General features: G+C 46.3%; 2 protein-coding genes across 2 annotated transcripts; one reads left to right on the top strand and one right to left on the bottom strand.

The window, feature by feature from the left end:
- Positions 1-496: 496 nt before the first annotated feature.
- Positions 497-9,706, top strand: LOC131579584 (nucleoporin NUP35-like). Its single transcript, XM_058839755.1, has 9 exons — positions 497-651; positions 1,393-1,563; positions 3,543-3,670; positions 5,313-5,373; positions 6,347-6,488; positions 6,779-6,848; positions 6,939-7,067; positions 8,875-9,042; positions 9,395-9,706. Exons 1-9 carry the CDS (start codon positions 513-515, stop codon positions 9,470-9,472), a joined length of 1,086 nt encoding a protein of 361 aa, XP_058695738.1. The 5' UTR covers positions 497-512; the 3' UTR covers positions 9,473-9,706.
- Positions 9,707-15,069: 5,363 nt separating this feature from the next.
- On the bottom strand, positions 15,070-16,782 carry LOC131579934 (uncharacterized). The gene is made up of 5 exons (XM_058840521.1): positions 16,656-16,782; positions 16,273-16,460; positions 16,046-16,183; positions 15,677-15,791; positions 15,070-15,504 (listed from the first exon to the last, which is right to left on the bottom strand). Exons 1-5 carry the CDS (start codon positions 16,698-16,700, stop codon positions 15,070-15,072), a joined length of 921 nt encoding a protein of 306 aa, XP_058696504.1. The 5' UTR covers positions 16,701-16,782.
- Positions 16,783-20,672: the final 3,890 nt, after the last annotated feature.

Here is a 20,672-nt window from a genome sequence, read left to right as displayed (position 1 = left end):
CTGGAAGTGTCCAAGGCCATGTTGGAAGGGGCTTGGAGCAACCTGGGACAGTGGAAGGTGTCTCTGTCCATGGCAGGGATGGAGCTGGATGAGCCTTAAGATCCCTTCCAAGCCATTCCACGATTCTATGCTAAACGTTAATGCGGGAATTAGGCAGCCCCGCTGTATCTGCTCGCTGTTCGTGGTCACCGATCCCCGTGTCCGTGAGGGAACAGCTCACTGCGTGCTCTCGGCCAACGCGGGCGGCCGTGGTGCCGGCAGCCCGGGCAATGACCGCCTTTCCCCGGGGCGGCAGCGTGGGGAGGCTGCTCTGAGCTCTCAGCCCGTGGAAGCAACCCAGGACAAGCCCTTGTAACTGTAACCGCGGTTCCTTCAGCTCTGTTCGCCACCTCGCCCTTCTCGGCGGGACCGTTTGGCCAGGAGCCGTGAGGCGACAGGCCGGCACAAGCCCATGACCGGCCCCGATAAACACCCGCCCTGACGGGGTTCCGTCCGCCCCGCCTCATCACAGCATGGCCGGGGGCGGGTCGGAAGTGACGGCGGCAGGAAGCTCAGTCCCGTTTGAAAGCGCCCGGCGGAGCCGCTGCCGCCGCCTCTTTCCCGCCATCCGGGCCGACATGGCCGCCTTCGCCATGGAGCTGCCGCCCGCAGGTGAGCTGGGCCCGCGGGGTCCCCCCAGCCGCGCCGCCTCAGGGGCCGCCGCTGCCCGGCCGCCGGTGCCCGGCGGGTCCCTCAGCGCTGCCTGCGCTCCTGTGAGGGGAGTGGGGCCGGGGCCGACCCCCTCTGCAGGCGGGGAGTGTGGATCCCGCTGAGCTGGGGCGGACAGAGGGAGACGGCGCCGGGAAGGGACGGTTCGCGCTGGGCTGAAGCGAAAGGGGAGCGGGGTTAAATTGATCGGCCGCCACTTGTAGTTGCAAAAAGGGTGTGGTAAACTCGACTTACCTGTAAAATGAATGATGAAACCGCCTTTGGTCTCATCAATACATGTAAATATCTCGAAGGCGGGTGCCAAGAGGGTGGTGACCGGCGACAGGGCGGGGAGTAATGGCCAGAAACCAAAACACAAGGGGTTCTATCTCAGCATGAGGAGGAACTTCTTTACTTTGAGAGTGGCCAAGCCCTGGAACAGGCTGCCCAGAGTGGTTGTGGAGACATTCCAAACCCTTTCTGGAGACATTCCAAACCCACCTGGAGGTACCCCTGTGTACTTGCTCTGGGTGACCCTGCCTTGGCAGAGGGTTTGGACTAGATGGTCTCCAGAGGTCCCTTCCAACCCTAACAATTCTGGGATTCTGTGATCTTAATAATTTACTTGTGTTATGTTTCTTTGATAGAGCCCACAATGGAAAAAGTTAGCTCACTTCAGTCTTTTTCTTAACATTTTGTTTTCAGGAGCTGAACCAATGACTCTTGGCTCCCCAACATCTCCCAAACAAGGAGCTAGTGCTCAATTCCTCCCTGGGTTTTTGATGGGTGACTTACCTGCCCCAGTGACTCCACAGCCACGTGCTTTATACGGCCCTTCAATTGGTGTAATGGAAACAAGGTCTCCACTACTTGCAGGTCAGAATTTGTTAAATTTTTCACAATTTTCTGTTGGAAAATTGTTGTGAAAGCAAAAAATTGGTTTGTCTCATTGTTCTACATGACAGTTGCAGACTTGAATCTTTATAGTTATATCTTTCTATATGCAAACTCCACTGATTGAATAAGTGGTAAACTCGGTGTATTCAATTATAATAAATGTTTTAAATGTGGCAGTTTTGGTATCAGGAAAAGTTCGTTTTACAGGGAAGGCACTATGAACCTCTACTAATACAGGATCAATTTATATGACTCTTTACTAGTCAATTACACATACATTGATGTTGAAAACAGAGATATCTGCTGGCATACTAAATGCAGCTTGTGCAAACTGCTGATTCCTTTGCAGAATTTTTTCTATTTCTTCGAATTCTAAAAGGTCACAGATTGTCAAAACTTACAAAAACTGGGTGGAGGAAAACTGAAAATAGACTTCTTAATTAGTATCTAGTGGTTATAGTTAAAGTCTTGATGTCTGCTGTCATTGGACTGGAGTAGTGACTTTTCCTAGCTGTAGATTCTCATTTCTCTTCAACCGCCTAATTAATCAGACTAGGAGAAGTTCTTACCCATGTTACACCCATGTATGTCTGTTTTCTTCTCTGAGAAGAATGAGTGAATAGTTGATATGTCATAGGTAATCTTGGCTTTTGTATTAAATCACGTGGCATAATTTTATGTCTGAGGGTGTTAACATGCTAGTCATTTTGAAGGAGAGATTGTTGATTATAGTACTGCAAGAATTTATCTTAATAAAATACTCTCTTCTTTGACTGTCAGGCCAGATAGGACTCAGTGATCTTTCTAGGTCTCTTCCAACTTAAAACGTTCTGTAATTGGAGGTTTATTGGTCTTCTGCTTCTTAATCTTGTCTGCCTGCCCTTATATGTCTGGGAACAAACCTCTTATGAAAATATTTATGAAATTGAAAGTAATCATGTGAATTTCACCAAATTGTTTTTAAAGGGTTTATTATAGCTTCAGAGTATCAATTTTAGAAAGAGGGAAGCCAGTCAGATACTAACACAGACTTCCCAAAGGGAGTGATCAAGTACATCACTTAAACTGAAAACCTTGATGGGAGAGTGCTTTACATAATGCACATTATTCCATGTAACAGTAGCAGTTCTCATATGTGTTAAATAGTTCAGAGTGAAGTCTTGAAGCTCAGAATTTAGGATTGAAGAGAACCTTGGAAAAGCTTGATTTCCAAACATTTTGCAAATGAAAACTTGATGCAAGCTACTTTTTTTGTTGTTTTTTTTTTTTCCCCCGGGGTAAATCCACACAAAGTGTTAGGATGCATCAAGTTCTTTCAAGAAGTTTAATTCTCAGTTATACTGGAAGTTCCAAAGTTTATAAAATGGGAGGGCAGCTGGTTTAACTTCATCCTGTCTGTATGCAAGCTAGTCCCTGCTTTCAAGAGCTTATGTTCTTGCTTAATATGAAATTAGATGGGAAGGAAAGGAATTTGGCAGTGGGAATGTGAAAGTAATGTGCAATGTCTCTGCAGTTTGGTATGGTTCTTTAACATGTAGGATATCTCAATTTTTGAAAATCATGCTTTTGCATCTGTACTATAGGCAAGTTAGTCTCTGAAGCAATTGAAATAGATTTCTAGCCTGGCTTAAAATTGAAAGATACAGCAATGCTCAGAACTTCAGAGAAGGAACATGTAAACAGTGAATATAATGGGTAAATAAGAGGTCTGAAAGTTCTAAATGGTACTTTTTTAGGATGCTGTTTGAGACACATATGATGCTCCTACCTACAGCATTCAAACCTGAACAGCTTGGTAGGACAGATGGCTTTGCAAAGCTCCAGTGAAACAAACAGTCTCAACAGCAATCAACATGAGAGCATGGCTGAATTTACTATTGAAGTTTCCAGGACAAGTAGCAGCAAAGCAAAATTACAAGTTTTCTCATGCTCTCTTCTCTTGTTCCTTTGAATTGCAGGAGGGTCTCCCCCACAACCAGTAGTCCCTTCGCATAAAGATAAAGGTGGTGCTCCACCAGTTAGGAGCATATACGATGAGTTATCTAGTCCTGGGCTTGGATCAACACCTCTGTCCTCAAGAAGACCAGTAAGTGTCTTGGATACTGGCCTGTTCTTAGCAGAAGATGTGAGGCAGCTCACTGCCACAGTGAATTCCCAAACTTATTGTATAAACTGCTGTAGCAAAATGACTGGTGACCCTTCTGATCATGCTATTGCTTAATCTGGGTTGTTCAGCCTACCTGTTCCTGTATAGACTAAACAAGAGCTGTGGTCATGAAGCAAATTCATGTTATTGCCAATTTTCAATACAGTAGGTAATGAAAAATGCAAGTCATGCCTCAGTTATGCTTTCTTGTACGAATTCAGCTTTGTCTTTTCACTTTGTAAATTTATTGGGCTGCTGATTGACAGAAGGGCCCTTTCACAGCTTGAAAGGAAGTTGTAGCAAGGTGGAGACTGGTCTCTTCTCCCAGGTAACAAGTAATAGGACAAGAGAAAATGGCCTCAGATTGAACCAGAAGAAATTTAGATTGGATATCAGGAAAAATTTCTTCACTGAAAGGGTGGTCAGGCATTGGAACAGGCCACCCAGGGAAGTGTCAGACTCTCCATCCTCGAAAGTGTTCAAAGATGAGTGGAAGTGAACTTGGGGACATGGTTTAGTGGTCAAGATGGCAATGTTAGGTTAATGGTTGGACTCAATCTTAGAGATCTTATCCAACATTAATAATTTTGTGTTTCTGTGATTATCTTCTAGAAGGCAATACAGGCACTTACAGAAACAGAAGGAATTTTTTTCTGAGAAAAATATCTGATCAAAGTTTGGGTAGACGGGGTTAATTTTGAAAGAGGAACACTAAATTTCTACTGGGTAAATTTTGTAATAAGCTCTACTGCTTAACTGACTAATCAGGCATTCCTAAGTCCTTTTTCACTGAACCCTTTTGCTGCTAGGAGAACATTTTTCACTGAATGAGCAGTCTTTCTATTGAGTGTTGCCTTCTGAAAAGTTTATTCTGAAGCAGAGGTTCTCTGGGAAGGACAGAATCCTATAGTGTCTTAAAGGACTGGATATTAAATTTCAAAAAGTGTTTGAACATGTTTTGCTAGGGCTACAGGTACTCCAGGCTGTTTGATCATTATTTAAGAAATGCCACTATTCAGGCTAAAAATAGACTAAAATTGTTTTGGGTGTTGAAATCCTGTGTTAAAAAGAAAACATCTACTACCATTTAAAACTCAAAGTATACTTTTTTCTATGCACTAAATAGTTGAGCAAGAAAGTAAGTCCAGTAATAGTCTCTGTACCAATGATGGTTATGTTTCCATGATTTCTGAACCCCTTAGGCAGTGACAATGCTGATAAACTTAGGATACAAATATCCTTCTTATCAGGATGCACCTGAATGTGTGAATTATTACAGTGTAGCAATAGTGACATGACTATTTTGAGAAAGTAAACTAAAGGGTTTCTGAGTATTGATACTTAAAGCTACTTTGTTTCACAAAGCAAATGTCATATATATTGTCAAATAACTTTTCATTAATACCCCTTGGCAATCTTATATTAAATATACATGCAAAAATCTGTCCTTACTCTTAATTAGGAATAACTTAAGGCAGACAGTTAATATTACCTGAATGTTTAAATCACTTGAAAATTGTCTCTCTTGATGTGAGCAATCTACCTATAAGAATGATTTGTTTCTTTCTGTATATTAATGCAGGCCAGTTTTAGTTTAACACAGAGCCCATCAGTTGGAATTCTGCCATCAACACCGGGAGCAGGTAGATGTCCTGTCAAAGTTTCTACTCTCTTTCCTTACTGCTATCTTTAATACAGAAAAATCATCACTGTTAAAGCTACATCCATTCCTTGCTAATTTATGAAGAGGTTGTGTGTTTCTTAGCTTTACAAAGCTGTATGGGTATTAGTAGGAAATAATTATTCATTCTGAGACTGACAGAGTTTCAAGCAGTTTTTCTTGTTCCAAATGTGGTGTTGAGCTGAGCACAGAGGTGGTTGTAATTGAATGAAGAAGCTGAGATTGATGGATTGCCTTCCATCTTCACAAGGTTTGATATCTTGTGTAAGAAGCTGGTGCTAAAATTTATTGTTGGCCTGTTCCTATTTGGCAAAATTAAACAATACAACCTCTTGCTGATTGAGGAGATGGGAAATCCAGAAAGTCTTTGCTGTGGGCTGTAGCTGGGCTCTCTCAGTCTCTCATCAGTCCCTGTGGTGCTGGAAAGTGCCCAGGCCCCGGTGGGCCACAGGCGTGAGCTCCCCATGTTTGTCTGGGTTTTCAGTCCAGAGCAGGTTTGAACAGATCTGAGGAAAAAGGCAAAAAGCAGTCCAGGGAACTTCCCTGCCTCAGGCAGCTAAAAACCAGCTAAAAGCAAAGGAGAGCTCTGTGCCGCTGTCTGTCCATGCTGCAGACAGCACAGTCCAGGAGCAGCAAGTGGGGGAGTGAGTGCCACTTCTGGACACAAACTGCGGCTTCTTCTTCCCCACTTTGCTCTCAGAGCCAGTCCTGAAAGTGCAGAACTTAATATGTGACATAAACAGGCAATTGGGGATACCCAAATGATACCATTGTCACCCCAGGACAATGACTGACTTACTTTCTCTGTGTGTGAGTAAATCCCCATTAAACTCTTCCATATACAAGCAAAATGCTTGACATTGAATTTATTCTTTTATTGTAAACCTCTGTCTTGCAAAAGAAATTTGTTAAACAATGCTATTTCAATTTAACAGCTTCAAGCATGTTCAGTCCTGCAAGTATTGGGCAGCCTAAGAAGACCACACTATCTCCTGCTCAGCTAGATCCTTTTTATACCCAAGGTGATTCCCTTACTTCAGAAGATCAACTTGATGACACATGGGTAACTGTATTTGGGTAAGTTGATTTCCAAAGTATCAGAAAAACATGGGTGAAGTCCTTACAGAATATGAGAAAAATACTTGGGCATTGATGTTGTCTGACATTGGTATGTGCTGCTATGCTTAAAGCAAGCAAACACATACATTTCAGTGAGACGACTGAACTTGAGCTACACATTATTTTTTCTAGATAGAAAATCACCATTCTGCTCTTGGGGTGTATGGTAAAGTGCCTGGAAAGTCTCATTTCTCAAGTCACTGCAGCTACTCAAAATTTTTTGAGTATTTTTTTTTTCTGTCTTTCAGATTTCCTCAAGCATCAGCTTCCTATATTCTACTACAGTTTGCTCAGTATGGAAACATATTAAAGCATGTGGTATGTTTTAGTTTGACACATCAGAAAACATTGTGAATTAAGCATTTTTGAAAAAACTTCATTTCACAATTTTCACTTAATCTCATTCAGATGTCCAACACAGGAAACTGGATGCATATTCGATATCAGTCTAAGCTTCAAGCCCGGAAAGCCTTAAGCAAAGACGGAAGAATTTTTGGTGAATCTATCATGATTGGTGTCAAGCCCTGTATAGATAAAGTAAGTTAATAGTTGCTTTTAGTTAAATATAAGGCACTTTGCTTTTGGTCTTTCTTTTTATTTTTCCTGATCTCTTTAAATTTTTTTCTTTAGTAATTGCAAATTGTAGGTAGTTCATCTATATAGATATAGTCTGTTACACATTTATATAAGCTTTTTCTTAAGTATTTGTCAACATCTCCTGCTGAGAAGGATCACTATGGGCAATCTCTGTGCTTCTTGGAAGTTACAATGAACATTATATTGCTGTACAAGACAAGGAAGTGAGACCATAATATGAGACAATTGAGATAAGTTTCCTGACTGGAATTTGTGGCATTTAGGGCCTGCAGTAGATACCTAATGGCAGATTAAGATTGTTGCTGTGCCTAATTGTACCTCTCTATTTGTTATGTGACTATGTGCTTCTGGCTCTTGGATTTATCTTAATTCTTTGAAAATTTGTTAGCAAGAAAATGCCAATCCTGTTCTCCCAGCTTCCCCTAGGAAAACATGTCACTCTCTTGTAAGAAGCAGTTAGGGGTAGACAAGGCTGTCTTGTAGTTTTAATATTAACATGAGCTATTATTGTCTAGGTATTGGCAATACCTTGACCTGTAATTCTTGCAGTGCTTTGCACTGGGTACTGTACATTAGCTTAAGCAAATAACAGTCATTCTTCTATAGTACACAGATTATTTTTTTTGTCTCCTTTAAGGATACACAATACTAAAGAGTAATGTAAGCTTTCCAAGCTGGTCTGAGAAGGCAGCCCTAGAAATTAAACTTGAATTTCTGAAGTTTTAGCAGTCTGAAACATTTCTTACACTCAATAAAATTCAGAAGCAAGTACTTCTGTGGCCTTTTTCTCTGTGGGCTTCTGCTGGTGGTCCGTCCAAGCCTTTTTAATATTTTGCTGTCCAGTTTTTATCAATGAATGGTCAGTAAGCTGAAGCTCTAGAAGTAATGATCTAAGACTTATAATTGCCAGACATCTGATTTTCATTGCTTTTGAATTCTCATTATGTCTTTGTGGATAGTATTCACTTTCATATACCAATAAATAAACCCATAGTCATTAATTTGTGTTTTTGGAGGCAAAAGATTTCAGGAGACTAATCCATTGAAGGATTGGTTTTGGTCAGACTTTCCTGGAATTGAAAACTAGATGTGATGGATTTGACATCAGTGCTTAGGCTTCTGATTTAAAAGTATTAGTTCCATGGGCTCCCCTTGTGCTAAGCAGAGAGTCAGCTGCCATTCATAGAGTACACCAGTCCTAGTGTTTATTTTGGAAAGTGCTCTTCTACCAAATGTGCTGCTGAAGTTTTGCTGTCTTTAGCCTGGCTGAATCCTATGCTCCACTGAGTCTAAATCCACCAAATCACATCTCCCCAGGCTGGTTGTTATTTACCATCTTGTTTTCTCTGGTTTGTTGATGGTTCCCATCAAGTCACTTGCTACCTCTTCCATTCAACATGCATTCCTTTCTAAACACAGGCTTACAAAATGGAGCCTTGAACTTTACTGCAAGTCATACAGTGTATTTCCTCTACATTGTTTCAAACTTGGTTGACATTTAGTACAGACCGTGAACAGATTTCAACCCTCCACTACTTTGCAATGGCATAATTCAACATGATTGCAGTGAGGAAAACGCTCGCTGGTCATGTGTACCTGTATGTTCTGTACTGGTACACCTTTTATCTTTTGGGATCCATGTATGTTTTATAAAAAAAAAAATGTTAATAGTGGATAATTTTAGACAATAAAGGTTGGAATACTGCTTTTCAGTATTTGTTTACATTATATTAACTCTCTATTTAAGAGTGTGATGGAAAACTTTGAAAGAAGCTCTACATCCCCGATGTCTTCGATTTTCACTCCACCTACAAAATCTGCTGGCACACCAATACAACCTGCAAATAATACTGCAAGGATTTCTACAATGAGACCTCTTGCAACAGCATATAAGGCTTCCACTAGTGACTATCAGGTATTTTGAGGGAAACAGAAACATGTTTTAGTGTTGTCTCCCCTTAGCTCTTTGAGGCTGTACAGACATTAACGTCAATGTGACCTTACCTTTACTGTCAGTTCTTTAACAATGTGGTTCAAGTACAAGCTCAGTCTGTTCAGTCTCTAAAATAATAATAAAAAGTACTAAGTTAATGACTTTTCACTTTTCCAGGAAATAAGGGCTTGTTTTGAAAATATTTCAAACATATTTTGTTAAAATATAGTAGCGCTTAGGAAAAAATTAAGTAAATGGTTGGTGTAAAAACTATTAACTGCATGTTAACTGATTCTCTGTATTTTTTCTTTTTGTTTTTCTCCCTGCCTTCTAGGTGGTTTCTGACAGACAAACTCCTAGGAAAGATGAAAGTATTGTATCTAAAGCAATGGAATATGTTTTTGGCTGGTAATACACAAGAGGGAGTAACACACTAAGCTGGTCAGGGTTTGAACTATACTACTGGCACTTGTAGTTAGTTGTATAACTACTGGTGGCAGTATTTTATCTTACAGAGCACCTGTTATGCCTTCAGTTTATTCAGAAGACATGTAGCTTGCACTTTAAATGATGGCAGTGTACACATGGTTTTACAAACTGAGGAAGTGTAAATAAAAGTGCTTTTTCCCCATTTGTGCTCTGATGGCATGATTGTGAAAAAATGTCAGCACTGACTTTTCCTCTATAATTGCTTTCTGTGAATTACTTCACAGTAAGCTGGAAATGCTTAAATTGGCAGCTAAATTTACTGATGCCTTTAATTTTTTTCCCCCTCTGGAAAGGTGATTGGTGGCTTGCGGGAGGAACACTATGCAGAGCTATCTACCAGGGACAGGGCTTGTTATTAGTATGTGTGAATTATTTAAAATTGGGATTTGTTGCTGTTTTACAATTACCTCTGGCATACTATTCTAAATGTCATAGCAACCTTTTAACTCTTTATTTCATTAATAAAAATTAAATTTCTTTTCTTAGATTTTTTTTTAAACAAGTATGAGTTCTGTTAGGAAAAACTACTAGCAGTACTCTTAACTGATAAATATGTTGTTGCCTAAGTTTATTGAATTGTTATTGACAGAGCAGGTGCTGCTGATTTTACCAAAGTAGGATTCAAACCATTTACCAACCAGGATTCAACCTATAAGGATATTTTATACCATTGTGCACTTAACAGGTAACAAACTGTAGCATTCTCAGCCATAAGATTTTTATTTGAAATAGCTGAAGTGAAAAATGCAGTGTGTCAATGAATGTAGTAGCTTCTTTCATTTCAAGAGGTGTTTAAGAAAATTTTAGTTTCAAACTTTTAAAATTGGCTGAATGGCGATTGATTTTTCAAAGTTTTGTTTTCTAAATCAAACTTTTCTCCTTTGAAGTTATGGAGATGAGACTCTCAAGTAATTATAGGCTCCTTCATCTGGAAAGAGAAATTTTTTCTATTATAGTTGGGAAACTACAGGCCACTATTCCTTTTTGTGATTTTGTGTCTGTGTTAGTGTGGGTCAACATCAGCCTTTTAGTCTCAGTCAGTAGCATGTTGGCCAGGTAACTTTCCAGTTATACACATTTCCATGCCTTTCTTCATGCTGCTTCTTCATTGGATGAAATGAGATTGAAAAATTAGACCAGAAGTATGCCTAATGTCCTTCAAGTGCTAATGACACGGCCCTGAGTAAAACCCCCCCAGTGAGAAGTCATGTTTCTACCTCAGATTCAGTGATTTTTGAGATGCCTTTTTCTAACTTGCTGGCATATGCTTTCATTGTATTGGTTATTACTTTGGCTGCAGCTTATAAAGGGCAGCAGACACAGTTCTGTGTGCTCAGCTCCATGGATCCTCATGAACTTTCAGGCTCCCAGAGTCCAGTTACAAAACTAGAAAAGTTTAGCAGCTGGCCCCACAGAGAAGATTCTAGCCTAGAAGCTGCACAGCCAACAAGACGATTCATCTTGGGATGGATGGAGAGGACCTCAAGGGAGTCCAGAGGAGGTAAGAAAGGGCCAGGAAGTGGTCCAAGAACTGGAACATTACACTGATAGTCTGGGAGAACTGGGAATGTTCAGCTTGGAGAAGGCTCCAGGGAGCCCTTAGAGTCCTTCCAGTGTCTAAAGGGGCTCCAGGAGAGCTGGAAAGGAACCTTGGGCAAAAGCCTGGAGTGACAGGCGGAATGGCTTCTCACTGCCAGAGGGTGGGTTTAGATGGGATATTGGGAAACTCCTGGTCCCATTGGAAACTCCCGTTTCTACTTCTGTGAGCTACAAAATTTAACCAGCTGATATTTTCACATTGGATCAAAATCCAGAGGAGGGAAGGTAAAGATGGATTACTCCAGTTCTTCCAGTTCTAATGGAAGGTGTCCCTGCCCGTAGACAGGCAACTGGAATACAGGATCTTTAAAATACCTTCCAACAAAAACTGCTCTGGGATTCTGTGATTCCTAGAGCTAAGAGCAAAACTGCAATTGCACTCAAGTTCTCAGCTGCTGAGATGATGAGCAAACATCACAGCATCCAAAGTTTTAGGACTCCATCTTAGCCTTATATAGTCATCACACCAACTTATCAGTCCCAAATTCAGCATCTTTATTTTTATTGCAGACTCTGGAATTGGTGCAAATTCCTTGTCCCAACATTAGATGGCCCAAAGGCAGCAAGCAGAACAGGCACTGACAGAGGAGCTCCTTCTTGCTGGAGAAAACCACATATTTAAACTGAAAAAGGATAGATTTGGGTTAGATGCTCTTGTAAGCACCTTCCAGGACTCTCCACTGTGCATGGGACACTTTTCATGCCTGCTCTGAACAGCCTTTGGACAATAGAGCATGACCTGGCTCTGGCTCTGGGGTCAGCAAACACAGGTAGAGGAAGAAACAGCAGCTGTTGAGCAGTCATGCCCAAGAGAGACTGGCATGGTCTCTTCCCACTGGTCTCACTTTGGTTTCTGACTGTGTATGAGGCAGGAACTGTGATTCCTCAGTTGTGGGGACCAGAACCGCACCCAGGATCCCAGCACTGCCTCACAGTGCTCAGTTCAGTGGGTGGTCATGTGTCTGAGGCTCAGCCCCTGTGCTGCTGCCTCTTTTGTTTCCTTTTGAGTACACCCAAAGCTCACTGTAAATCAGGGTGGTCTCTGCCCTCTTCCTTTCCCTTGTGAAAAACTAGATTTACTTCCTGGTAAAAGTTGAAAGTTTTAATAAGAGATAATAGGAGACAAGGATAAAGCAAAGATTAACAGCCGGCTGTTCTGCCAAGAGCACACCTACTATTTTGGGGACACTCTTTCTATACTGTTTCTGTTGCATCAGCCTATTACATAGCCATAAGCAATTATACATATTTAAACTTTTCTTCAAATTAATTTACATATTCTAAGAACTATTTTACATGACTCTTCCTCGGGACAGCCTTTTTTTAGAGCATGTGAATTTTTTGGCTGTGGTTTTAGTCCATTCTTATTATCACCTCCAGTTTGGGTTTTGGTCCATACTTTCTTCAGATGGAAGAAGGTAGCAGGGGTCTTCATCATATGTCCATTGGATGTTATCCTAAGTGAGCAGGCAGTTCAAGCATAACTATTAGCCCTTCTACTACTATGCCTAAGTTTTGTTAATAGAAATAAAGACTATAGCAAAGTTACTTTAACTAGATATATATATATAACATCCATTCTAACATTTTGTGGAAAGCCAGTATTATAATGTGTATTTATAACACCCTGTTTAGGGAAGGAGCACTCTTGTGCTTTCAAGGAAGCTATTCTTGAATAACTTCCAGTATTCCAAGTTCCTTTGCCCTCAGTGGATGCTTGCTATGGAATCCCTCTCAGCTGGATTCAGAAAATACCGAAGTTGGCTCTTCTAAAATCCAAATCTTTGTCTTACTGCTGACCTTCAGTGTGTTCAGCAAGACCTTTAATTCAACAATGTTGCGAAACTGGACTTTCAGGGCAGGGACCTTTCCCGCCTGATCTGCCCTTTTTCCTCTCTGCACAAAACACAGCGCAGAAAAGAGCAGCAGGACGGGGCCTGTGTGCACCAGAGCTCAGGTTTGGCTCCACTTTAGCTCCACAATGATACAAATAAGGTAAAGAAGCTGAAATGTTGATTGATGAAAATGTTTATTAATAGCAAGCAAAGCCAAGGGATGATCTGGGAGGAGAAGAAGGGAACGGGCAGGGTCTGAGGGCTGGAGGGAGGGATCATTAAAGAGGGAAGGAGAAGCCAGGAGCTACCCAAGCTTCCAGGCAAGCTCAGGAGTGCCCAGCATCAGCTGTGCCTGGAGCTCCGGGTTGTCTCCTCTTGCTTGGGATCTGGTGCTGTCCTGGTTGTCTTGATGCAGAAGATGAATTCAGGGATGCAGCTCTCTCATACAACGTGACTTGAACTGTCAGATTTGTCTTGGAGGGGCTCTCATCTTGGCTAAGGGCTTGAAGGGCTGAAACAGAGAACAGACCCATGGTCAGAGTGAGGAAACCCCCTGAAAGGACCCTGAAAGTCCACCCAGCTCTTGCCACGGCCTAGAGGAAGCAGGAGACAACAAGGATCAGCTGGAAGGTGCTGGCCACGAATATCCCACAGACCCCTGAAACATTTCTGTGCTCTGCCCACACCACCCCTCGTCCACACAGGGAGCAGAGCCCTCTGCAGCCGGGGCAGGAGTTGCAGCCTCCCCCCCAGCTCCCACTGAAACCTTGCTGGCCTCACTCACCCTCCCAGATGATCTCCAGCTCTTCCTGCTGCCCCCTCATGAGCAAGCTGGCAATCCCTGGGAACACAGAGCCTGTCATGGCCCCTGGCCTGGATCCTCCTTGCAATGGGGAAGGGAGGGACCCAGACCCAGGGCATGTAGCTCACCAATGGACCTGATGGCTGCCTCTCGCACGGGCTCCTCTGGGCTCTCCAGGTATGGCAGAGCCTGCCGCAGGTGCTTGCCCACTTGGCTCCTGTCCTCTGCCAGCTGGAGAGAGTGGCAGGGCATGGAGGGAAGTGTTAGCACGGGCTCTGCTCCTTGGCCAGACATTCCCTGTGCCCAGCACTACCTCCCCTGCCCACACAGCCCTGAGGCCCGGCCAGCAGCCACTGGCACCAGGCTTTGGAGGGGGCAGGGTGCCTGGGGAGCCATGGTACCACCCCACACCAGAAGCCAACTGGGTTGGGTGCTCCATCAGCATCTGGCTTGGGGCCACTGGAGCCTGGAGAAGAGCTCATGTGGCCCAGGGAAAGGAGCAGCATGTGGGGTGCAAAGCTGGTGCCCCTAGGTGCAGCCCCACACACTGGGCACCACAGGCAGGAGACTTCTCCAGGCTGGAACTGGGGCTTCCAGGCTGTCCTTACCACACGCTCGCCAAAGTTCCATGGGTCCTCTGTCTTTAGCAGGTGCTCGAGATCCTTCCTATTCAGGAAGCTTAGTGCTGAAAGCAGTGTTTCCCGAGCAGACTGCAGAGCAGCAGAGACCCAGAGATGGCACCACAGCCCAAGGAATAGGACCCATGTCCTTGTGCCAAGGCCAGGAGGAGGCTGGAGCCCATGAGGTGCCAGGGTGTGGGGAGACAGTTGAGCCCCCTCCCATGGGGACAGCAGCGCCCAGGAGTCCTCACCTCTGCCACACGCCTGTTCTCACTATGGCAATAGAAGAAGAGCGGCAGCAGGCTCTCGCTCACCAACACCTTCAAGGGCTTTTTTCCCTTTTCCTCTACCAATTCCATCACTTCTTGGTAGAGTTGAATGGAGAGTAGCTGTATGTGGCTGTTGTCCTGTTGGAAAGGAAAAAACTCAGCACTGGATTCTCCAGACTCCCCTGTGCACAGGCCTGAAAATGCACAGGGCACCACACTTTCGGGCAGCACCCAGAGCCCGTGGCTGGGGGCACAGAGCCTTACATTGTCAAAGAGGGGCCGGAGAGCCTCAGCCAGTTTCAGGGCCGTGGGGCTGGATACTAGAATATCTTTTTTCAGGAGCATGTTCTTGAACACAGTGAGGGTCAACCTGATGTCCTCTCCATCTGCATTCTTCAATAGCTGCACCAAGCTTGCAGACAGGCTGCACATTTTTTTGGTCTGTGTGGAATACATGTTTGTGGTATGAATCCATGAACAGCTGCACTGCCAACACCGCTCCAGTGCTGCAGTCCCACCCTGCTGCCATGGAGCCCAGAGGCCAAAGGCCTCTCCCGAAGCACTCGGGCAGCTAAACAGCGACACAGGAGAGCTGGGAGCAGCTGCCACAGCTCCCAAAGCCCAGCCAAGCCCAAGAGGCTGCTTTCCCCAGCCCCACACTGCCAGCACAGCTTCAGCCACTGCCTCCTCACCACCAAGGGATCTTGGCTGAGCACCACGAGGCCTCTGAGTGCCAGGTGACACTCCTCCTTGGACTCGCTCTTCAGGTGCTTTGTCATGATCTCCAGGAGGTTTTCACCCCATTCATTCAAGTCCAGGCACTCCAGGACCTGAAAAGCAAAGAGCAGTGCCAAGGGTGTCCAGTTGCAGGAGCTCAGAACTACACAGGGCTGAGCCAAGGCAGCAGCACAGCTTGTGGGCACTGTCCCAGGCAGCCACAGCTAGGAGAGGGCAGAGAGGTGGGAAGCAGCTCAGCAAGGCAGCGCTGGCCATCGGGCTCACCTCCACAAGGAACGCCATAGCAGCAAGTTCCCAGCGTGGTTCCTCCTGGTTGAGCAGCCTGAGCAGGCGGAGTGCAATGCACGAACACAAGGGGATGGAGACACGGCGCATCTCTCTGGCAGGGGGAAAGAGGCACCGTCAACCCTGAGATGGGTGGGAAAACCTCTCCCAGCACTGACAGAGGTCTCGTCTTTTCCCAAGCACCCTGTGGGCACTTTGGCAGGTGGCTGGTACTGGGCACCCTCCTCTCCCTTTTCCAATCTGCTCATCTGTCTCTTTGTGACAAGGCTCTCTGGCCCATGACCATGGGAACTGTGTAGGGCACCCTGGGCACAAATGACAGGGGCAGTGGGCAGAAGGGGCTCTCACCTGGCCAGCAGACCCACAGCATAGTGGTGGGTGTCAACACAGAGAAGGGTGTCCCAACCACACTTGCGTTCCATTGCAACCAGTAAATGCACACAGCGCAGATGGTGGAACAGCGCCCTTAAAGTCTGCATTGCAAACCTGTGTGCAGAGCAAAGCCCAGGTCATTCTGGGAGCCCAGGCTGCAGCCCTGGGGCCGTGGCAGTGACAGGAGGACTGGGATGGAGCACCTGTTGATGCTCGTGGAAAGGCCGTGTTGCTCCTGACATGTCCTCCAGAAATTATCAACCTCCTCTGGCACCTGCTCTGTACTGATAAAAACTTGGAAGAGCAGAGCCACGACGAGATGGGGGGAATATTCCATAAACGGCTCTGGGCACCAGGGCAGGCGGAGAATCTCCCAAACCACCCTGGTTGCCTGCAAAGGATAAACCACCCAGAGACAGCACTCAGTGCCAAGTGGCAGGGCTGAGTGTGCAAGGGAGAGGCCAGGGAAGACCAGGGAAGACTTGGCCTGGTGTCCCCAAACCTGCCCCAAACCCAGGTGTCAGCCCAGCGCCTGAGGATGGAGAGGCAACCTGGGTGCAAGCAAAGGCCAGTTCCAGAAACTCACAGCCAGGGAAAATACATCCGTATTGTCTCCATCTGAGGTGTACATTCTCTGCTGTGGCCAGCCCTCCAGCACAGAGAGCAGTGATGGCAGCACCTTGTCCAGTGTTGTTCCTGATGATGCTATGGTTTTCCACACGCTTGCAGCACCTCTGTAGGACCAGAGCTGTGTGTCAGGAGGGTCTCAGCCAGAGCACCATGGCCTGGGCAGCCACAGGGATGCAGATGACAGAGCCACAGTGCCCTGAGGGGTAGGGAGGGAGCATGGCAGGAGGCTTAGGGGCTGGGAAATGGAGGGTCCAGTGGCTCCTGGAAATCTGCCTGTCTAGAAGACCCCACTGGATTGGCTGTACAGGGTGATGGGCCCTACAGGCTGGTTAGACCTGAGCCCTCAAGACAGGTGGGTTCTGTACCTATCACACGATGGGGCACAGCGCAGGAGGGTCACTGCCACATCAGTGGGGTGAGCATCAGTCAGCCTCAGGATGTCCATGAACAGCCTGTCGTCTGGAGCCTCATTGCACATGAGCCTCTGATGCATGTTCCTAACAAAACCTGGCACCTGGAGAAGGCACAGGGAGACTTGGAGAGCTGCCAGAGGGAGCAGCTTCCCCAGTTTCTCCTGAGAAGTGCTTCCCACCACACTGGGTTGAACTCAAAGGCTGAGGAGGTCCAGGGGAAATGGCTTGAGGCACCATGCAATTCCTGGGGACACCCAGCCCTGGCCACAGGCTGCTTACTTGATCTGGACTGGAGACAATCCTGTCTCCAAAAGAATCCATGCTGGCAGCAGGAGCTATGCTCTGAGTGGGTGTGGGGTCAGGCTTTGCCTCACGCTTGGTCAACATGGTGATCACGTCTCGACACCAAGCGCCTTTGTTCGTAAACATCTGCAAAAGAAGGAACAATAGGGAAGAGAGGGATGATCCACTGAGTGCTCCAACTGTGCTGCTTGGCTGAGAAGGTGGGGATGGTTCTCAGTACCTGGCCTATAAAGCACCAGCTGCTACGCGCAGAGTTCTGCTCTTTTGTCGGGTCCCTCCCTGCATCTGGCAAAGAGCAAGGAATGTCAGAGCTGAAAGAGCTGCAGAAGAGGCTGGAGAACACAGCCCAGCCCTGCAGTGCCCAGGCAGGAACAGCCTCAGGATGCCCTGAGGATGGAGAATGGCTGCCAGGGGGACCAGCCCCAGCCCCTGTTTTGTCCTATCCGTGGGCACGTCCACTGGGATGGGATGGGATGGAACAGGGCCAAGCTGGCTGCAGGCACCAGCCCTGTGGGCCAGCTCTGCCACTCACCCTTCTGCAGCAGCTGGAGCTGCTCCATCTCATTACCTTGCTGTGGTGGGGCACCACCAGCGCATTCTTCCACCTTCTTGGGCAGGTTGGAGCGTTTCTCTGCCATGTCAAAGTCTGGACTTATTCCTAGTTGCAGGGGAGAAAAGCTCCTCGGAAAATCTCCAGGTCCAGCAAGGGCTGCAGCTGTGCCTTGAAGGAACCTACAAAAGAGAAGCCTTGGGAAGGCTACAGGACACTAAGTCCTGCAGTCTGGCCTCAAGACCTCCTGCCACAGTGACAGGAGACATTTTGGAAAGGCTCCGTGTCGGCAACTCCTACAGACTGGTGTTGAGGGCACCTGCAAAAAAGAAAACTTGAGAAGCCTATGGTCACCAAGTGCCACAGTCTGGCTTCAAGGTCACCTGAAACAGTAACAGTTTGGGAAAGCTCCAGATCGGCAAAGAACGAGTTGGCTGTGTGGGGGCTCCTCACAGCACTGCTCTGTCCCGTCCTGTCTCGCTGCATGCACTGAGCACTGTGGCGTGGCTGTGTCGTCGCCAGCACCTATGTCATGACTTGTCACAAAGGGTCATCCTTCTACACTCTGTCCATTCCCATCCCACGGTGACCATGGTGCACTGTGTCACAAAGAGCCCTAGGACACACCCAAACTGCCCCAGCTTGCGAGGAAGACATTCCCCCAAGTGTTGAACAAAGTTGAAAAATAGGGACATTAGAAACTGCTCAAACAATAAACGAGCAGATGCTCCTCTGCTCTGCCTGCCCAGGGCAGCAGAAGGAGCCCCCATGGGGCTGTAGTGGGAAGGGCACCAGGGCCTTCCACAGGAGCCACCACAGCCTCTTTGGGACACGTCCCATTGCTGGGTGGCTGGCATACACGCAGGGGTGTGACACAGACACGGGATGTGTGGCCCAGGGCACAAATGCTGCTCAGACCCCTTTCAGGGGAGTACTGAAATCAACAGGGGGGGCAGAGTCCCTGCCACTCCCCAAGCCTTGCCAATGCTGGTGCCCATGTCCTACCACAGAGACCTTTGCCCCAGGGGACTCCTGTGCCAGAGGGCAGCTAAAGACAACATGCATTGATGTCTTCTTTCTGCAGGAGGCTGTTTACTGCATATATTGCATGTATATTCTTACAAAAGAAAGGCCTTATAAAACCATGGCTCAGGCTTGCTGCTTCAGCTGGGTACAGCTCACAGCTGGCCTAACAAGTTCCTATGAGAAAGGAATTGCACCTGTGAAAATAGAGGACCCATAATCATATGAAACATCTTCCCAGGAGACAAGAATGTAAATATTTCTTAGAGAAGAAAGTCATCCACTGTTGACTTGCACAGGACAATCAGATTCTTAGAGAGATACACTGTCAAATTTCCTTCTGTTCTTCTGACTGTTTTTCTTGCTTTATGGAAGAAAACATCAGCCCAGCGTCTGGTGCCCAATGCTCCGGTTGCTGCCTGGCTGCTTGTGGCCAGAAGCTCATGTCCACACACAAATGGGTGCCTGCTGGGCAAGGGGATGGACAGGTGGGAGCAGTGATTTTCCCTGCTGAACCAGGGAGGAACCTAGGGAAGTGCAGAAGATAGGAAGAACTCTGGGATGAGACGACCTGTTCTGTGTTTCATGCCCTAAAGCAGATATTCTTCCCTATTGCTTCCCTGCACAGGGGTGATTCCTTATTCTGGTATTACTAAGTCTAAAGCTTTTTGTCAAGTCATGCTCACGTCATGTTAAACCTGACAGGCTGAGTTGAGACAGCCTGAGTTGAATCTTCTTCAATAAATAAATTTCTCTAGCTTGCTTACCCACATCAGTGTAAGCAGCAGGATGAGGGAAGTGATCGTCCCCGTTTACTGAGCTGCTTCTTTGATTATATTTTTCTGGGGCTAAATGCATTAGAGGAGGCACAGGCTCCCAGCATGGTTTGGTAGATACAGTGCTCATACTTCTGGGGACAGGCAACCCAAGGCATGTGACATGAGGCTGCTGGGCCAGCTCCCCTCTGCCTGGGACACACACTAGCAGACAGAAAGGAGAACACAGTGAAGTTCCTCTTGCATCACGCTTAGCAATTTATTATCCCATCTGATATCCAGCTCTGACAATGACCTGTGAATGCCCCACAGCACCATGGCCTGTGCTGGGGCAAGGCTGGAGCCCTGGGGCCATGGTGCCAACCACCTCACAGCTTTCTGCTTCAGCTGCCCCTTTTCCAAGGGCTGCTAGTGACTTCACCTGCAGAAGCTAGGTGCCACCAGCTGGGGGAGGACAGGTGTCCTTCCCCTCCCAGCATGGGCTCCAGAGCAGAGCAAGCAATTCAAAGGCCATCACTGGCACCCACAGTACAGAGCTCAGCTCAGCAGGGATTGTGCAGTGCCTCCCCCCACCCCCGATGGTGGGCACAGGGGAGACCCCAAATCCCACACTATTGGTATAGACAGACAGCCTGTGACAATAAAGACAGCCTTGCAACCGAGGAGAGTCTGTCCAGATGTCAAATTACAACACAGTTTGGCAGCTTCGTCAGATCTTCAAAATGGTCTGAAAAGGCACTTCACTCCCCATCTGGAGATGGAGAATATACCTGGAAAAAAACTTAGAAAGGGAATGTTTAGAAGAGGTTCCACAGCACGCAGAGGCTCTGCAGCACCAGTGCAGCGCCCATTCCTGGCAGGGGCAGCAGTCCACATGCTAAGGTCAGCACTGAGATATCCCATGCAGC

Source organism: Poecile atricapillus, chromosome 5, assembly GCF_030490865.1.
Source record: "Poecile atricapillus isolate bPoeAtr1 chromosome 5, bPoeAtr1.hap1, whole genome shotgun sequence".
Classification (NCBI taxonomy): Eukaryota; Metazoa; Chordata; class Aves; order Passeriformes; family Paridae; genus Poecile; species Poecile atricapillus.
This window is presented reverse-complemented; position numbering and strand designations above follow the sequence as displayed.

Bases quoted from the DNA above. Each gene is read 5' to 3' on its own strand.
- LOC131579584 (XM_058839755.1), top strand. From the start codon at position 513: ATGGCCGGGGGCGGGTCGGAAGTGACGGCGGCAGGAAGCTCAGTCCCG. The intron at 652-1,392 runs GTGAGCTGGGCC...TTTTGTTTTCAG, and splicing joins CATGGAGCTGCCGCCCGCAG to GAGCTGAACCAATGACTCTT. The intron at 3,671-5,312 runs GTAAGTGTCTTG...ATATTAATGCAG, and splicing joins CTCTGTCCTCAAGAAGACCA to GCCAGTTTTAGTTTAACACA.
- LOC131579934 (XM_058840521.1), bottom strand. From the start codon at position 16,700: ATGTACACCTCAGATGGAGACAATACGGATGTATTTTCCCTGGCT. The intron at 16,461-16,655 runs GTGAGTTTCTGG...TATCCTTTGCAG, and splicing joins CGGATGTATTTTCCCTGGCT to GCAACCAGGGTGGTTTGGGA. The intron at 15,505-15,676 runs GTGAGCCCGATG...TTTGCTTTTCAG, and splicing joins CTATGGCGTTCCTTGTGGAG to GTCCTGGAGTGCCTGGACTT.